Genomic DNA, 20,275 nt, shown 5'->3' on the forward strand with positions numbered 1-20,275 from the left:
TTCTTGTCGGATGTTTAGCAGGTGTTGCACATTTTGGCAGAAGTTTTTTTTTTTTCCTACTCTTGTTACGTCTCATCCCGTCTTTCCTGTTCATTTTGCTTTTGCTGGTCCTTTTGTGAAATATTGACAGTGCTGTCATGCTCATTCATTTTCCTCTCGGGTTCAAATTGAAAGGGTTGAACAGATGACATGTTTATGTCGCTAGAGTCGTACTCTCGAAGTTCGGCAGCGTAACCATGTGACGTCACCGCCATGCAATGCCAAGAACAATGGCGACCTACTAATTTTACTAATTGTATAAAAACGAAAACATCAATAGGGGTTTCAATATCAAATTATTTTAACTCATAGTAATTATCTTTTAAGAACTACAAGTCTTTCTATCCATGGATCCCTTTAAAATCGCAGCGCCAAAATGTACTTTTGTCACTGAGTTTTCCTTTTTCCTTGAAACACATTTTTTCTGATTCTCTCTAGTCGTGGACGCACAACATATCTAAGGAGAAGGAGTTCCTGCGCAAATTAGTGAAGGCCAACGTCATCACCGACCTCACCAACGGCATCTGAGCATCCGGCCTTTCCTTCCCTTTGGACTGCCGTGCAGGAAGAACAAAACAAGAGTCCAGGTGGCCTCCACTATGGGGGAGATTTTCATGTCTAAGGAGATTACTTTTCAAAAATAAGTTGAATGGTTACGTGCACACACGCGTGCCTTCTGTACCAAAGACACCGACTGAGGCACGAGGCAACGCGAGGGGAGGGACGACTGGACGCACCCACTTCCTAAAAAGCGTTTACCACTTGAATGACTGAGATGGTGCAGGGACGGGCCGAATATTAGCAGTGCCAAATGTACCTTGAACAGGAGAGCGGTGGCGCTCCTCTCCTTTTTGCTGCCTGAATGTATTTACTTTCCTCAGTGTAAATAGAAGAAGATTTTTACTTTTTAACAAGCTGCTGTGACAGCAGCATCCTGACCCTATTTCGCTTCTTTCCGTTTTCCCTCAAGCAGAAGATATGTCGTTATTAGAAAAATGAGTGTCGTGGACATAGATTTAAAGCCCCTAAAACTTTGACATCTTGATTTGACATTTAATATCCAGTGGTGATGATAATTTAATTTGTTTGTAGGCAAGATCATTTTTTAAGTAAATAGCTATCCTTTTTGGGGGCGCGGGAAATTTTTCTTTTTTAATTATTATTGAATCTGAATTTCTAATGCGGTGTTAACCAACCTGTATTGACAATAGCGGCACACAACCAAACAGGAATGGCTGTATTTGACCATTTAAGTCACTTTCTAAGTCTATAAATGCTGAAATCAATTATTTTGACTTCTAGGACGACCACATGTTTATTTTAAAGCTCATCTACCTATCACATTAGATGGGGGGGCATCACATGATCCATCTTGGACACTTTCCCTAACCTTATTTTCACCATGACATGTTTAAAAAATATATACAGTATATCGTAACACATTGGCTGCCATTGACAGCGATAGACCTCCAATCTATTTGAACTGGGAGGGTTGCCAGCAAATGAACATTTGTTACCATCATTTGCTGGCAACCCTCCCAGTTCAAATGGATTGGACATCCACTAGTGACAAATTAATTAAATTCATGGCAGAAAGATTAAAAGAGGCACATGATTGGGTGTCTATCATTGTCAATGGCACTGAAAGAGTTAAGCTGATTTTCTAGCAGCAAAGTTCACATAAGACGAATACATTTTGACTGTTTCAATGTTTTGTGAAAAAATGCTGTTCAGCACCAAACATAAGATATTACAGTAGAAAAAATATATTTTTATAATCATATGCCACCAAAAAAAAGTCACTATTTGAACATTTAACTCAGGGGTCTCAAACTTGCAGCCTGGTGCCTAATTGAGGCCCGCAGAACATTATTTTGCGGTCCCTTATTCGACATCAAAGTGTACTATGGATGCGGTCATGCATATTTAAATAATTAAAAAAATAAAAATTAAAAAAAAAACCTAAATGAATAATTAAAAAAAAAAGTAAATGATAAAAAAATGAAACACAATTTAAATTAAAATAGAATAATTATTCAAATTGTTAATTTAAAAAATTTTTGTTATTTGCTCTATGAATTTTATGTTAAAAAAAAAAAAAAAAAAAAAAAAATTAAATACAAAAAAATCCCAAATAAATAATAAATATAAAGTAAACAAAACAATTAGTTTTAATAAAATGGTAAATGGTGAATGCTAATTATTACTAGATAATACTTAAAATATGAGTCTGGGCTGCTTTCTGTGGTCCCTTGAAATATTGAGTTTGAGACCCCTCATTGGCTGCTACTGACAGCGATAGACATCAATCTATTTGAACTTGGAGGACCTCCCTGTTAAAATGGATTGAACTTCTATTGCTGTTATTGTAAATTAAATTACACAGGTCATCTAGTGGATGAGTGGTCTGATTGTTTTGCCTTTTTTTTTTTTTTTTTTTTTTTAAATTAAGTAAATGTTTGGGACCAGTGATGGTAAACCGGTTTGGCTGGGAATCACTGCTTTGAGTGGGGAAAAAAAGTAGCAAATTATCAATCTTTTTCATCCCGTCAATCTGTTTCATCTTTCATGTTAGTGTGCGCATTTCAATGTCTGAATGTTGAATCGTCTTCCATCCTACGCATTGCTGCAAGATTTCACTGTGCTTCATAAATCGGAGACACTTTTTGATTGTTGAAAAAAAAAAAATGGATATATAGTTTTCCTTATTTATTTAGTTACTGAGACCCAGCGTTTGGATCACAGGCAGGCCTGCTTTCTTTTCTCGTGGCGTTTCGAGGAATCCATTTGACTTGACCCGTGTGCGCTTCCGCAAAGATGGCAGCAGTTTGTTGGGGAAAAACAGCGTTTACAATCCAGGAATATCATTTTTATTGTTGCTTCAATTGTAAACTCCTTTCTAAGAGCAGTGACGCCTTGAGATACGAGTAAGGTAATTTATGAATATTTTAACTCATTGACTGCGATAGATTGCTAAGGATGTCAATGGCAGGCAATGAGTTAACATCTGTTGCAGTGCTTTCAAGCTGCAGTCTTTATCTTCTGCATAGAATGACTTAATACCCTACTGACATCTTAAAATGAGAGTAAATATTTTTCCTCATTAGTATACACGGATTATTGTAATTTCTTCTCATTTTGCTAAGAAACTATTCTAAGGTTAGAGCATGATTGCGGAATTGATTCCACACGTATCTCAAGACGCCACAATATTTTCACTGTTGTACATGTTCTATATCAATAAAACACATCTCAAGGCAGGAATGTCCAAATATCCGCAAATGACTTCATCGGATTTGTTATCGGTTACACAGCTGCCGAAATTTCTTGATGTTGCTCTGACTGTCGGTGGCTTTTTACTTGTTCTCTGTATCTGCAAGTGCATACTTACTGTAAAGGCACCTGCGCTTCCGTCGCATCAGACGGAACTTGGAGAGAAGTCTTTGCAGGCGCTCACACTGCCTTACATTTCCTGGAAACCGTAACGAGGTGAAGCGCCGCTGATCCCCATGAGCCGTCAGCTGCACGTCATTTGGGAGATTTGGGTCCCGTCCACTTCATATTTGCTGTGTGTGCGTATGTAGATAAGATTTAGAGACATTTGAAGACACTGGTTGTCTTTTTTTTCTGTAGCCTTTATCCATAGGCTACAAATCTGCCACTTTGCACTTGTTACTGCTGTAAAATGTAATGCGTACTACTCACAAAAATGGCCACTGCAATACCTTTCTGTAATGCCTCCAGTCTTGCACTCGCAGAACATCATGTCTGAAGCCTTTGGAACAGGAAGGCATTGAAGAGGATGTCCTTTGGAAATGGCGAAATTTTTCAAATTTAGTCCTGGAACATTGAAAAAAAAATAGGAGAAAAGGGCGTTGTTCATTTTGGACCAGTTACGAAGTTTCGTGTGAAAGCAAAAATAGAAATTTTTCGTTGCATTTCCTCTTCATGAGCGCTAATGCTAATTTGTCAGTCAATCTAATATGGTTAACATAGTTTTATATTGTATGAGTGCTCTATAATGAGTTAATACTTACAACATGCAATTTGATTACATTTTCCTTTAGTGTTTTACAAGACAGAAGTTGAAATGATAATTGAGATTAGCCGAATAAATTGTTTAGCTAATTAATCGCTCGGCTAAATATGCATTTTATTTTTAAGGAGAAATATTTAACATTTTTCACAACTTCAAGTTTCTACGAATATTTTTGCTAAAATTCTAAGAATTATAGCAGGCTTATGACCTTTTTTTTTGTCTTGCTAAAATGACTTTAGTTCAACCTATTTATTTCCAATTTTGACATATTTCACCTTGTCAATTTTGATTTCTCTAATGTTTTTCCTTGTCTTTGGATGGCTGTCCTTGAAAGCACCAACATGAAGAAAAGAGATTTGAGGCAAAGCGTTGCGATCTTTTTGTTTTTCTTTGTTTTTTTTCTTCTCCACGTGCAGTTCTCGTTCAGGTGAACCGGACCCAAATCTCCTTGATGAAGTCGAATGTATTCAATCAAATCATGTTGATTATTTTAACATTTCTGCATCATCAATGGCAAGTGATCAAAATGTTGTTACTGTCCGTTCAAATCCAAGTGTAAATTGCTTTGCGACTCAATAAAAAAGTTTGTAATGGAATGAGTTTCTCTTATTTGCTTTCCATTCGGATGACGTTTCAAAACAGTTTGAACTGGGACGGCCGGCAGTGGGTGGGGAAAAACACTTTTGTGCCTGCCCACATCCTTGTGTCCAGTTAGGTAGGTCTGGTTTCATGTTTGTGGCCTTGAGGGACCCATTTGAGACCTGTTCCACACACTACATGCACACTATAAACGCACAACTTGTCAGCTGCAGCCGTGAAAGTCTAGCTGTCGGTCACATACTTGCACATGTCGAAGTCTTAAACAAACCAGAAGAGTGTCAAGTGGTTTGTCCAGCTGTGAGTTGGCTGCATCGCTGGGAGGTGAGGGAGGACGAGACGCTCGGGGTCTTATTAAAGTAGGGCTGGACCAATAGTGGCTGTATTTAACTCGAATAATACTTTTGTGCAGAAAAAAAATGAAGGATTCCTGATGTGGCATAAATACTCGCACGCTTTAACCCAGGGGTTCCCAACCTATTCCACTAAGGCACACTGTGGGTGCAGGATTTCATTCTTACCAAACAAGATGACAACACTTTTTCCCCAATCTGGTGTTTTACAAGTGCAATCAGTTGATTGCAGTCAGGTGTGGCTTGTTTTAGCAGAAGCCTCATTGGTTCAACTGTCTCTGCTGGATCGGCTGGAACAAAAACCAGGACCCACAGTGTGCCTTGAGGACTGGGTTGAAAACCCCTGCTTAACCAATGAGTTGAACACATGGCGGTACAATATGTGTAGACAAACATTTTTAGCATACGTTTCAAGATTTGCAACAAGTTTTATGAAGATGACAATATTTTGAATATCTACAGTATTATTTTTCTCCTATTACTTTAACCCTTCATAGAGTACTAATTTAACTCATTGGCTGCCACTGACGATGCTAGACGTCCAATTCATTTTGACTGGGAGACGTTGTCAATGGCATTGAAAGATGAGCATTCACAGCCACTCTTCCCACTTTAAATGAATTGGATTTGCAGGTTATTTGTCCGAAAACAGAGTTCCCCTCCACCAGAGGTGGGTAGAAATGTGTTCCATTTACTCTGTTACATTTACTTGAGTAACTTTTTGAGAAAAATTCTGAGTGGTTTTACGAAGCCATAATTTTTACATAAGTAGATTTGGAAAGAAGAAACGCTAGTCTTACTCCGCTACTTCGGGCTACACTAATCGTTACATTTTTTTCCTCTTTATTGGACATATTTTACTTTTTGTTTTGTTTTTTTCCTCCAGTGATGCCAACAGTAGCTCTACCAGTTTCACCAATGAGACGTCGCAACAATAATCACATGACTCCATTATACCAATCAGACTCAAGCTTGCCGTTCTACGATTACGCCAAACTGTTCAATCACATGGCGTCTTTAAAGCATCGTAAAAAATTCTGTATTTGATATGGAGCGCCTCCCCCAACATGACTCGAAAGCGCGGATTTTATCCTCTCTCCCAGTTTTTATTTGGCACTTTGGAAAACCGGAGATATGATCCTTTTAATTTCATAATAGGAACTATGAAGGAACAATTCACCATTCAACTATTCAAACTAGGAGTTATTTTCTGCACTACAGGGCACTCATGGTCTTTGGACGAATTGTGTTTAATTTCTGCAGATTTTCTCTCTCTTGCCGGAAACCAATATTATAAATTTTTGTTTTTTTGTATTAGGCTTAATGTTATCTAAGTTACGTCATAGGTTATTGTGCAGTATAATAATAACAGTTCATATAGATAACTTTGTGCTGAGGGAAAAAAAAGTACCATTGTATTAAAAATCAAACATTGTAAGCAGTTACTCACAATGTTACTCATTACTTTAGTATTCTTTTTACCAAATACTTTTTTTACTGGAGTACATTTTTTGGATGACTACTTTTACTCTTACTTGAGTAATATTATGTAGAGGTAACACTATGCTTACTTGATTTAAAAAATTTTGGCTACTCCACCCACCTCTGCCCACTACACATTACTAAGCATTCTTTTTACGTGACCACACTTATCTTATATCTCACTTTATCTGACCTATCTTCCCTCTTTATCCTTCACCAATAACAGGTGGATCTCCTCCCCGTATGGTGGCCCCACAGTGAGAGTAGTCATATCTAGACAGCAATGCTACTTACATTAGGTAGCATATTAATATAAAATAAAAAATGAATTAAATGTTGTTGTTAATGGCAGGCAATGAGTTAAATAACATTAAAAATATTTTTATTGTTTTATTGATAACACTGGTCTACGAGCATGACTTTATGAAATTTGGGTCACTAAAAAAGAAAAATGAGGTCAAAAGTGTCAATTGGCTATAGTTTTTCAGTTACAAAATGTTAAATTCCAAGCAGTTTAGGTGAAATATGCTGTTTTCAGTATTGCTTAAATCCTGGTGTTTTGGAAGTGGACAAAATGCATCAATGTAGACACATTTCCATATCATGTCAAATGTAACAATTTGTAAAACTGATATATTTATACCAATGAATCTTTTTAATAACTAAATATAAACTATATAAAACTAAACGTTTTGGAAGAATGTTCTCTGGTCAAATGAGACGAAAGTAGAGGTTTCGTCTCAGAGGGAAAAAGCATCAACATAGTGTTTACAGGGGAAAAAAAGACTCCTTCAAAGAAAAGAACAAGGTCCACAATGTCAAACATGGCGGAGGTTCCCTGATGTTTTGGGGTTGCTTTACTGCCTCTGGTACTGGACTGCTTGACAGTGTGCATGGCATTATGAAGTCTGAAGACTACAAATTTTACAGCATAATGCTGCAGCATAATGCTGGAAGACCCATGAACTCTCAGAGCTCATGGGTCTTCCAGCAGGACAATGACCCAAGACTCACTTCAAAAAGCGCTAGAAAACGGTTTGAGAGAAAGCACTGGAGGCTTCGAAAGTGGCCAGCAACGAGTCCTGAATCCCATAGAACACCTGTGGAGAGATCTGAAAATGGCAGTTTGGAGAAGACACCCTTCAAATCTGAGAGACCTGGAGCAGTTGACCAAAGAAGAATGGTCTAAAATTCCAGCAGAGGATTGTAGGAAACTCATTGATGGATACCGGGAGCGGTTGTTTGCAGTTATTTTATCTAAAGGTTGTGCTACCAAATATTAGGCTGAGGGTGCAAATACAGCCCATTTTTGGAGTTTTGTGTAGAATGATAATGATTTTTTTTTCATTCTTTTGTGCGTTTTTCATTGCAAGCAAAATAAATGAAGATATTACTACCAAAGCATTTGTAATTGCATTTTCATTTTCAGGGAGAAATTGACCATTATCTGACAGAGTTGCAGTGGTGCCAATACTTTTGGCCAGCAGTGTACGTACAGTGTACGTACGTATCTTTTACAGTATTGTATAGTATTTTTGCCTGTCGTAGCCTTACATTTCTTTTGTCACAACAGGCAATATTTTCTCATTTAGTCGTGTCTTAACCTGAAAATTATGTTTTCTAGAGACGTTCGTAAGTAGAGGTACCACTGTATACCTTTTACATGAACTCATTGGCTGCCATTGACCACGATAGACGTCCAATTAATTAGAAGTAAGCTTTGACGGTATATCGTTTAAACATCACCATCGCGATGTGCGCATGCGCAATAGTCCCATCGCAAGGACGTGCGATAGTTTAAAAAAAAATTATTATTTTTTTTCAATCCAAAAACCTTTGTTCTGCTTCATTCGCTCGCACAGCCTCCCTCACCCCCTCTTCCACTCTGTCACTGCGGCACTTGCTTAGTAAAGTTAACAATGTCTTTGATCTGGTCAAAGAAGCCGACGTCACACGGGCAGCAATCTGTCAATCATCGTTTAACTTGTTAAACAGTTTCTGCAAGGAAGCGCGGGCTGGAATGAATGTGTGTGTCTGTGGGGGGTGGGTGGGGTGGAGACGTTCAAGACATCGAGACATATAAAATAAACGCCAGAAGTGATTATGAGGAGTTTGTAATTTCTACATGTCACTCCAAGAGTCACAGCCATGTTAGGTAAACAAAAGCATTTAATAAAGCCAAGCATTTTTCGACTACAGTACTTTATTCTTGTTTACAAGTGATTCGGTGGGACGGTTATGTTTAAAACTGATCATAATTATTACATATGAAGTGCTTTAAAATTCTTTATTAAAATATAGATATATATTCATTTTTTAAACTAATACTTTTGGGGGAAAAAAAGTGAGAAAAAAACATGTCTTATATGTATCTCTTTCCAGTGCTAGATCTGAATAAATACATTGAGCGCGCACACACACAGACACACACAAAAATGGGGGAGTATGCGCTACTTCGCGGTTTTTCCACTTACCGCGGCGGGTACTGGTCCCTATTAACCGCGAAAAACGATGGAATACTGCACACTGTGGTCATGATGAGTGATCCAAAGTCTTTCCAAATGGCTATTCAAGTCATCTAGTAAAAATTTCTTTAAAAAAAATATATATATTTAATATCGCAATATAATATCGCAATATATCGCAAACCCCCCAAAAATCGCAGCAATAGTTTTTTTCCAATATCGTTCAGGCCTAATTTGAAGTGAGTAAAAAGTCTACTCTTACTTGAGTGGATTTTTCAGCTTGTGTACTTCCTAACTTCTGGATCAACCTATTCTGCTGTTTATAGAGTGATGGACCCCCCCCCCCCCCCCCCCACCTCCCATTCCAAAAAAAATGTCACGCCTGAAAGGTCTGGTTCCCCAACAGCTTTCCCAGCTCCAGTGGGTGGGATTTTGCAGCGGCGGCTGCTATTCGCCACCTGGGATGTCCTGGAGGCAGCGGGCCGGCCAAGTGTTAGTCCAGCACACGGCCGTACGGACGGGCCTGCGCCTCTTCAGCTGGGGGGCCTTTTATTCTGGGCGACAAGTACCCCACCCCGCCTCCTCTCAGAAGACTTGCAACCAAGAGACCGTGACCCCCAGGCTTGAAACTCAACTCCTTATGAAAAGAAGGGTGAGGAAAACAGAAAAAAAATCAGCCTTTCTACACTAGTGCTATTTAATGCTGGGTTGAACCACTAACGGTCCCATACAAGAAGTGTTGTAACTGTCAGTGAACATGTTTTACTAACACTGATGTCTGTAGACGTCCTATCCATTTGAACTGGGAGGAATGGCAATGAGCATTGGAGTAAAAATATCATGGATCGTGCATCATCAAAGAGAGCAAGTGGGAATTTGGCTACTAGAATGGTCTAGGACCCCTTTTAGGAAGAACTACAACTGATTGTGAGCCTATCAGGTCTAACATCAGTCACATTTGACCTTAGAAATGTTCCTTTGGATGAATGGACAAAAGTTACCACAGATTAGGAAAACCCTTCTGGAAGACTGAAAATTTGAAAGATTCCTGTTTTCCACGCATCATTTTAACATAAGTTTCAGATTGAATGAAATTATATCCTAACCTATTGGCTGCCGTTGAAAGCGATAGATGTCCAATCCAATTTTGCCTGGGGGGTTGGCAGCAATCACATATTGCTATCAATGGCACTGAAACATGATCATTCGATGCCAAGTCCAGTACTACTGTATTATTTAAAAATATCAAAATATCTGGTCAACCTACCTACTAAGTTATGCAAGAGTTTAACATTCTTCCAAGGCTTCCATATAAGAGCTGTGTGACGTGTGAGGCAAGTGTACAAACATTGTCACGCTCCAAAGCCTCAAACAACACTTAGCAAGTTCATGGCTCACACTGATGGATGATGTTGACTCACTTTTTACATGTCATGGCCTCTGCTGCAACTGGTGTCTTTCCATACCTTTGCGTTTATTTTTAGGCTTGTGCCGTAGTCTAGAAAGGGAAACAGTTCCTGACTACCGGTCCACCCTGGAACTAGTTCTGACAGGATACTAGTACACTGTATACAAACTTCCTATTAGTCGTGCTAACCTAAAGGGAAAGGTTAGAATTTTTGACATTAGGCTCAATCTTCAAGTTAGCGAGGGTTTAATTAGTCGGTGGAGTTGATTTCAACAAATTCTGTGTAGTTTGTTAGTTATTTTTTAGTTTAAACTAGCTAAACTAGCGCAAATCAATTAGGCCATTCTAGCATGCCAATCAAAACAAATATGCACACATGAAAATCATCAATGACCCATGCAATCAATAGTGTTGACTGTTTTCAGGATAAAGATATTGACTTTTACCATTGCATGTCAATAACTACAGTATAAACGGCAACATTTGTAATCCAGAAGCTTTGCAGAGGAGCAGGGCGGAGTGACATTTTTTTTCACCGCTAATTTTTTTTTATGTCATAGCCAGCAGCAAGTAACCAGTTTATATTGTTCCCCGTTCTTCATAAGGTAAATTTGTTCAAACTTGGCTTTGCCCATTTCTTCTGTTTCCACAGCCTCTAAATGCACATTTTGCAATGTTGCCGGCCGTCGGGTTACTCAGCAGACTGATGCTGGATTCGGAGAAGGTGGGAAGTCAGTCTCCAAACTCTGATCTGGAAAAATATCATTGGAACGCCTCCACTATTTGATCGCTTACAAAAAGACAGGTTTGCTGGAGGTCAAAATGTCTTGTGATGGCCAAAATAAAAAACAACTTGTCGCGATCAGCCATCCTTGCTGTTTGATTGGAACCCTTTGAGGACGCGACTGGTACCCTCCGAGCGTCGATAAATCCGACTTCCCACCTTCCTCGAGTGCAGCATGAGCACGAGTGGAAGAAGCACTGCTCTCTGTTGTGGTCATATTACGCATCTAAAAAAATAGTCCTGCAGTTTTTTTTTTTTTTTTTTTTTTTTTTTTTTTTTTTTTGGTGACATTGTTTTGGCCTCATGAGTGTTTTGGAACAATGATCTGCATTTTGAATTGATTTGACTATGTAGGATCTGTTCGTAGATTTGTATCGTTTTTTGTTTTTTTTTTGGGAATGCTAGGACGAGCCTATTGACTCGCGCTAGCTTAGCCACTCCGGAGCCCTGAAACTAACAACTTACAAACTGCACGGAATTTGTTGAAATCAACTCCACCAACTAATTAAACCCCCACTAACTCGAAGATTAAGCTTAATGTTAAAAATTCAGAACTTCCGCTTCAAAATTTTAAGTAGACCCAGTTCCAAATTCTTAAGCGGACTTAAGTAACTTGTCATTTTGAGTTATTATTTTAGTATTTTACCTTTGACTTGAGTTATCAAGTTCGTCAGTTGTACTTAATTAAACTGAACTTGGAATTCTAATTTAGATGAAACTCATTGACTGCCATTGACAGTGCTAGACGTCATTCGCTCCACCCAGTCAAAATGGATTGGACGTCTGGCGCCGGCAATGGCACTAAAAGATGAATATTCAGGATGTCCTCCAAATTGAAATGAATTGGACTTCTATCACCGATAATGGCATGCATGTAGTATAATACTATTTGGGGTAATCACATCCGTGAAGTTGCCCCCCCCGCCATCATATGCAAATTTAGATAAAAATGTCAATTGTTTGTGCTGTAAAAAGTTGTTTGTGCTGCTATCGTTTTTGAGATATTCGAGTGATGAGGTCACGCAGCCCCCCCATTTCTTGCAAAATGCACCCGAAATGTTGCCATTCGTTTGTGCTGTAAAAATTTTGTTTGTGCTGCTATCGTTTTATTGATATTGAGATATTAATTTCAAGAGATGATGTCACTCGCCGCTTTTCCATATCCAACTCCCACGGCTGACAGAGCGTACCAACTCTTTCAATAACAGAGGTGTGTTCCCAACAACTAGCGAAACGTACCACAAACAAATGGCCTCCCTTCGGGTCCATTTTACAGTCAACGGGCAGCTTGAGATATTAACTACGCGTGATGACGTGACTTGCAGCACAAATGAAGCATAAACGATTGACACCATTTTCAGCCATTTTTAATCAAAATTGGGAGCTGGTTTACCTCAGATCAACCTATAAAAGAACTGTAAATATCTTAAAAATGCTAGCACAAAAATTTTTTTTTTACAGCACAAACGTAGCACAAATGATTGACATCATATTTATACAATGATGAGGGGCCAACTTCACGGAGGTGGGAAAATACACTTTTGAATGTTACTCTTAACTGTTTGTTTTTATTCATTTTGATTTCAAGAATTTATTTTTTTTATCAATACTGCGTTCGTTTACAAATTTGTCTAAAATAATACAACAAATTATTATATATATATTATTTGTTAATCATTTATATACAGTATATACCGTATTGGCCTGAATATAAGACGGCCCTGATTATAAGACGACCCCCTCTTTTTCAAGACTTAAGTTTATAAAAAGGCTTTTTGAAAACCAAATTATTTTTTATACAGGAAATAATTACAGTACATCCGAAACAAATGATTATAACAATATATTTGAGAGAAAAAGCATTTTATTTTGCCTCATCCAAATCTTAATATCTGAACATTTATATATGTAAACTGAAGTGCAATCACATTCGTAAATGAATGGCTTCTGGTTTTTGAAATGTAAATAAACCAATCTATTGTGATAAAACAAAATTGCAATAACTGCATTAACCATCAAAGTGAAGTCTAACTGTAACTAGTCTTGAAACAAATCTGAATAAGGAAAAAAATTGCAATAAAATAATGCAAACTGGTTAAACTAAAACGAGTTGCTGAGATCTGTCATGACAGAACATCGCTTCAATGATATTAGACTCCGTCGTGAATAGGGAGAGTAGCTGAGATCTGTCATGACAGAACATCGCTTCTATGATATCTGGCGCCATCTTGCGTCATGAATGGTGTCTAGGCCGCGAATGTAAGACGACCCCCTCTTTTTTAGTGTTATTTCAATTTCAAAAAACACCGACTTATATTCGGGCCAATACAGTATATATAATTGCTAATAATCAAGTTTTTTAAATAGTTTAACTTAGTTGGCAGTTTAAGAATTTCTTAAAATGTATTAATTTTTTTGTACTACTAAGTCCAACGATTTGAGTGGCTTCCCATAGACGTCCCATTCAATTTTACTGGGAGGACTGGCAGCACTTATTCTAGTCAAAACAGATTGGACATCTATCGCCGTCAATACCACTGAAAGATAATTTACTGCCAACGCTCTGTTTAAAATCCTCCCAACAAAACAACACTCACTTGTTTTTCTCCCCTTTCACCTGCTCCTATTCCTTTTGAGCCCATCTTATTATCTGACTGTACATTCCTGCCTGTCACCCACTTGAGCGGCGGCCATTGTTGTCGCAGCTACTATTAATAGAGCCGCAGAACGGGGATCCTCCCTGCATTTGTCTCTTGCCTTTTGCTAGGTGAGTGGGTCCTCGCTGGAGAGTTGTTTACCCAGCCTTTGTGCGCGGTGGTGTTTGCCGTCCAGGGAGTGCCTCGTCGTTGTGTGCAAGGTGGAGAGCAGTGGTGAAAAATGCTAGATTTTTTTTTTTCCCCCAGCTGATATTGGCCTTTGCCTCCAAGGAAACCATTATCAATGTTGTATAATCCCCTAGCAACATCTAGGAGGTCTGAAGAGTTAAAAAATAAAATTTTGAACAAGAGGAGCACGCTGAGAGAGCAGACCTAAGTAGCCAAATTCAAAGCATCGCCATTTTTCTGACCTATGACCTTAGACCCTTTCTCTTCTCATCGCATCACCTACATAGCAAATTTGAGTTAACTTAATAGCAGATTAGCCTTTTTATTGCAAATTCCCTTTTTTGATCTGCGTGACCTTTGACTTCATTACCCTAAAGTTCTACCTTCTCCATTTCATATCATAAACATCCTGCAAGTTTGATAATAATCCCTTTATTTGTTCTTAAATTATCCTGAATACAAACATAGACATACAATCTTCTCGACATCCGACGTAAAATTTGACTCGCCATTTGTTTCTACATCCGACGACATACTCGAACTACGATGACATTACAGCGCCGCAGACGGACGCATTGCGGATTGTCATGTGAGAGAAATCAACAACAGTTTCAAAAAGGTTGGTACAGGTGGTGAAACAAGGAAAAGGGTGACGCTTACCATTGAAATGAAGATGCAAATGATAGAAAAATATGAGCGTGGAGTCCGCATCCGTGAAATGGCTCAACAATACAATCATAGAACGTCTACGATCTCCACGGCCCTCCAACAACCTCCGTTCGCCAGTCTATATAAGCTAAGGGGACAATTATTATTGTGGTAACATCGCCAAAGAAATCCCCAGCTTCGTCAGATTTTACCATTTATTTCAGAACACAACACGCCTACTGTCCGCCGCATTTGACTGTGTTCTCAACTAAACATTAAAAGTGAATGTAAACTCTCAGCCGCACCGCTCACTCTCTGTTACAATTCAATTCAATTTCAATTCAATTTTATTTGTATAGCCCTAAATCACAACAAGGTTGTCTCAAAGGGCTTCGCAGAGGCAATATGATACAAAGTCAGAAACAGCAAATGAACTAAATAAAGATGAATAAATAAAGTTAAAGTCCTGGGCATCCCCATCCTTGGACCCTCCATGTCAGCAAGGAAAAAGTCCAAAAGCTCTTTGGGAGAAAATGAGAAACCTTGTGGAGTTCCACAGTCAAGAGAGATCCACTCCCAGGACGGATAGACAGGATGCACCAGGACTGCTAATGGGAATTAGCAGATGGGGTTACAGTTTGTAAAGATGCAATAGAGTAAAGGAACAAGAAGAGGTCCATCTAGCCAGATGAGACGGGGGGGGGGGGGGGGGGGGGGTCAACGAGGACGTCCATCCAGCCAGGGGTCCGGATAGTCAGGAGGCTGCAGCTGAAAAATAGCCCCTCCCAAGGGACACCGGGTGACTAGTGATGAAGAGACTAGTCAACTAGATATTGACATTGGAAAATAGAAATAAAGTAAGACAAGTGGTAGGTAGTGACAAAAAGGAGATAGAACTCAGTAGCTGTACTTCCCCCAGCATTATAGCTTCTAGTGCAGCTTAGACTGAACTGTGAGTGTAGTCCGACTTCAACTAGCCTGACCATAAGCTTTGTCGAATAGGAACGTTTTTAGTCTAATCTTAAATGTGCAGACTGTCTTGGCTTCTTTAATACTAGCTGGAAGCCGATTCCATAAAACAGGGGCTTGGTGGCTAAAGGCTCTAGCTCCGGCAGTACTTTTAGAAACCCTGGGAACTACCAGTAGACCTGCATTCTGAGAGCCAAGTGCTCTGTTGGGGGGGTATAGAACCCGAGCATCGGTGAGATAAGATGGCCCCAACCCATTAATGGTCTTATATGTAAGAAGGAGGATTTTAAATTTAATTCTAAACTCGACTGGAAGCCAGTGAAGGGCCTGGAGTGCAGGGGTGATATGCTCTCTTCTATTAGTTCCTGTTAAAAGTCTTGCTGCTGCGTCTTGGACTAGCTGAAGACCTTTTAGAGAACTTTTAGGACAAGCTGCAAGTAGGGAGTTACAGTAATCCAATCTAGATGTCACATAGGCGTGAATTAATTTTTCTGCATCGTTTTTAGATAAAATATTTCTAATTTTGGCTATGTTGCGCAGGTGAAAAAAGGCCGTTCTGCAGGTTTGTTTAATATGAGACTTAAACGATAAGTCTGGGTGAAATAGAACTCCTAAGTTTTTAACTGTGGTGCTGGAGGCTACACTTACATTGTCCAGAGTGACTATCTGGGCAGTTTAAGGTGTCTCTCACACTTTTCGGGCCTATTATAAGGACTTCTGTCTTTTCACGGTTAAGTAGAAGATAGTTAGTGCTCATCCAGGTATTTACATCTCGGACGCAGGTGCTTAATTTATCCACTTGCTTGATCTGCTCAGGTTTAATTGATAAATACAGTTGTGTGTCATCAGCGTAACAATGAAAGTTAATGCTATGTTTTCTGATGATATTACCTAGAGGAAGCATATACAGCGTAAACAAGATGGGCCCGAGGACCGACCCTTGCGGCACACCATAACTAACTCTAGAGTACGGTGATGATTGCTGGTTTACATTGACAAACTGGTACCTATTAGATAAATATGATTTAAACCAGCAGAGGGCTGCTCATCTAACGACTACGTCACATTCTAGTCTCTGCAATAAGATATTATGGTCGATTGTGTCAAAGGCTGCACTCAGCGACGCGGTGCATTCAGGTACAGCACGCAAAACACATCTGCCACATTAGAATTCGTAGATTCGTTAAATTATTACAGGAATTATTAATCAATAATTTATTTGTTTTGCTACGTGTAATTGCCATTTGTAATAGTACCAGCAGTGTTTATTAAGGATTTAGTGTAAGTTGTTGGGCTGTGGAACGAATTAATGCAATCACCAGTAGGTAGATGTTGAGATAGTGTAAAGCGCTTTGAGCGCCTTGAAAGGTGGAAAAGCGCTATATAAGTATAACACCATTTACCATTTATAACGTATTCTTATGGTAAATCCTGCTCGACATACGACCATTTCGACCGTTCCAGGACGATTTAACTTCTTATATAGAGGTACCACTGTATATCAGCTTTCACTAGGTTTCACCAACTAGCGGAGTTAAAAAAAAAAAATAATAAATAATAGTAAAGCATGAAATTTGGGGGTGATCATCACACTATGTAGTGAATTTCTTTAATGTGATTGATTTTGTGTTATAAATTTCACATTTGAAGTGATACCTAGCAGGTTTTAGCATGACTTGTTTCAATGTAATAAATTTAGGATTCCAACACCAAACTAGGCCTGCAAGCAGGACTGAACGGGCCCTCGCAATCTAGCGCAACTCGGACGTCACGCAACTCGGACAGTGTGCAGGTCAGGGTGGTGGCAGATCGTCCTCTCTAATCATTGCATTGGAACCTAACATGCTCGAAAGTCGCCCATTTACATTCACACACCTAAGAGATAAAAACCCCTATTGGAGAGAGTTCTACAAAAAAGGATCGTCACGGCAAAAGACAGAGACATGTGGGCATGGGCCGTAAAATAAGTATTTCAAAAGGTCTTGAAACTACGATGACCAACCTGAAAAGAACTGGACATGTATTGGAAAAACGACTGACTTTCTATTGCCACTAGTTGGCGCTGTAGGGTTGATGCAAATGACCCCTACAGGACCCTTCAGAGTATGACTCAACAAGCACGTGATATTTGGCGCAGATATGTTATAGAAGTTATGACTGTTTAAAACTTGTGGTGAGACGAAATGGCTTCAGTCATTTTTGTTGAGAGAAACGGTGGAGGAAATGTTTTGTATTCATAAATGTGTCCTCAGTTGATGTTGAAATAATGTTCCTATTGCCTATTATTATTGACATATTATCTTTTCGCCACAAGATGGCAGAATGGGACATAATTGTCTAAAGTGCTACTTTTATTACTTGTTTGACTTTGATGACTTTGATTTGTGGGATTGCCTGTGAAGACAGCAATGAGAGAGGATGTATCCGCATGTCAATGGAAATTAAATACGCCGAGTTTTGGCTAAAAGACAACTTATTCTCAGTCAATTCTTCCTACGAATGCAACGTTGAGCTGCAACCACCTCAACAATTTTCACTTCTCCTGTTGGACTCTTCTGCTTCAACCAAACCTCAGTATTTTTCATCAGGCATCTGAACACATGTCTTATGGCTCCCCTGATGCAGGTTTCAGGTGAATATATTTTTTTTCCTTGGAGGAGGAGCCTGTTTAGTAAAAAAAGGCATTTCCTGTTCCCAATAGGGGGCGCTAGGCCTAATGGGTAATGTTTCAATGCACTCGTGTTAAGGGTGGGATCCCGCACATACATGCCAGATATGAAAAAGATTGAACGTTGTGTCAAGGAGCTATTAGTCTTTTACTGAATTTGTCATTTTGCCGAAAAAATGGCCGACTTTGGCACCACGCCCAGGTCAGACCCATGAATGAAAACGCACCATTTTGAAAATTTTAGATCTCCTATGTCTCCTGAATAGTCTCACGAATTTTGAAGATGATCCAACTAACTCCTTCTGTGACAAGGTCTCAAATGTGCACCCTGTTAATTGATAAAAATTTAACATACGATCCAAAGTACCCGATTTCCGGTTGGGTTTGGAATATGGGTTCAAGAGACTTTTTGGAGCAGTTTTGCACATGGTATCGACTCCCCAAATTTCATTGCTCTACGTTTAAAAAACCTAATAGGAAACGCCTTTTTGAAAAATTCAAGGGTGCGCCACTGAGCCATTTTGTTACATTTTTTTGTAACGTCGCAACATTATCGAAATCCACGCAAAGCCGCATGTATGTGCAAAATTTGGTGAGTTTTCGTGCATGTTCAGGCCTCCAAATGTAAACTATACTACAAATGGATAAAAATTTCCCATTCGATCCAAAATACCTGATTTTGTGTTGGATTTGGAAAATGGGTGCAAGAGACTTTTTGGAGCAGTTTTGCATAAGGTATGGACTCCCCAAATTTCATTGCTTACGTTGAAAAAACCCAATAGGAAAAAAAAACTCCTTTCTGTCGCCACTAGTTGGCACTGTAGAGTTGATGCAAATGACCCCTACAAGACCCTTCAGGGTATGACTCTAAACAAGCACGGGAAGTTTGGCGCAGATATGTTGTATATCTGCCGAGTTATGACTGTTCAAAGTATTTTGCGAGACAAATTGTTGACGGTTATTTTCACTTTCATGTTTGGACCCCTCCGCTTCAACGAAACCTCAATATTTTTCATCAAGCACCTGAACACAGGTCTTAAGGCTCCCCTGATGCAGGTTTGAGGTCAACAGATTTTTTTCCCTTGGAGAAGGAACCTGTCTCGTAAAAAAAGGCATTTCCTGTTCTCACTAGGGGGCGCTAGGCCTAATGGGTAATATTTCAATGCCCTCGTGTTAAGGGTGGGATACCGCACATACAACGTTGAACGTTGTGTCGAGGAACTATTAGTCATTTACTGAATTTGTCATTTTGCCGAAAAAATGGCTGACTTTGGCACCACGCCCAGGTCAGACCGGTGAATGAAAATGCACCATTTTAAAAACTTAAGATCTCATATGTCTCCTGAACAGTCTCACCAATTTTGAAGATGATCCAACTAACTTCCTCGGCGGAAAGGCCTCAAATGTGCACCCTGTAAATCGATAAAAATTTCATATTCGATCCAAAATAACCGATTTCCTGTTGGGTTTGGAATATGGGTGCCAATGCTTTTTTGGAGCGGTTTTGGACAAGGTATAGACTCCCCAAATTTCATTGCTCTACGCTGACAGACCCTAATGTTATAGGCCAATTTTAAAATTCAAAGGGGGCGCCACTGAGCCATTTTGTTACATTTTTTTTCAATGTTGTAAAATTATCGAAATTTACAATTTTCCGCACGTATGTGCAAATTTTGGTGACTTTTCATGCACGTTCAGGCCTCCAAATTGGCCGTTTTCATTTGCCATGAAAAAAATAATAAAACTAGGCCTGCAAGCAGGACTGAACGGGCCCTCGCAATCTTGCGCAACTCGGACGTCACGCAACTCGGACAGTGTGCAGGTCAGGGTGGTGGCAGATCGTCCTCTCTAATCATCCCATTAGAACCTCACATGCTCGAAAGTCGCCTCTTTAAATTCACACACCTAATAGATAAAAACCCTTATTGGAAAGAGTACTACCAAAAAGGAGGCGCTACTGAGCTGTGCAGCCAAGCCCTTATTCAAAACCAAAATGAA

General features: G+C 39.3%; 2 protein-coding genes across 7 annotated transcripts in view; both read left to right on the forward strand.

The window, feature by feature from the left end:
- Positions 1-9,209, forward strand: part of st3gal3b (ST3 beta-galactoside alpha-2,3-sialyltransferase 3b) — an 88,812-nt gene extending 79,603 nt beyond the window's left edge. For 3 of the 4 annotated variants that reach the window (XM_057858365.1, XM_057858366.1, XM_057858364.1), the window contains one exon: positions 478-9,208. In XM_057858365.1, the coding sequence (XP_057714348.1) occupies positions 478-567 (90 nt within the window). In that variant the 3' untranslated portion in view covers positions 568-9,208. Of the gene's footprint in view, positions 1-477 lie in introns of all 4 variants that reach the window. The other variant, XM_057858367.1, reaches the window with a different exon arrangement.
- Positions 9,210-9,316: 107 nt separating this feature from the next.
- The window catches only part of LOC130930416 (neurturin), a 92,981-nt gene continuing 82,022 nt past the window's right edge, over positions 9,317-20,275 (forward strand). For 2 of the 3 annotated variants that reach the window (XM_057858368.1, XM_057858369.1), the window contains exon 1: positions 15,415-18,241. The gene's annotated coding sequence lies outside the window, so the exon portion shown is untranslated. Of the gene's footprint in view, positions 9,628-15,414; positions 18,242-20,275 lie in introns of those variants that run through there. The other variant, XM_057858370.1, reaches the window with a different exon arrangement.

Source organism: Corythoichthys intestinalis, chromosome 14, assembly GCF_030265065.1.
Source record: "Corythoichthys intestinalis isolate RoL2023-P3 chromosome 14, ASM3026506v1, whole genome shotgun sequence".
Classification (NCBI taxonomy): domain Eukaryota; kingdom Metazoa; phylum Chordata; class Actinopteri; order Syngnathiformes; family Syngnathidae; genus Corythoichthys; species Corythoichthys intestinalis.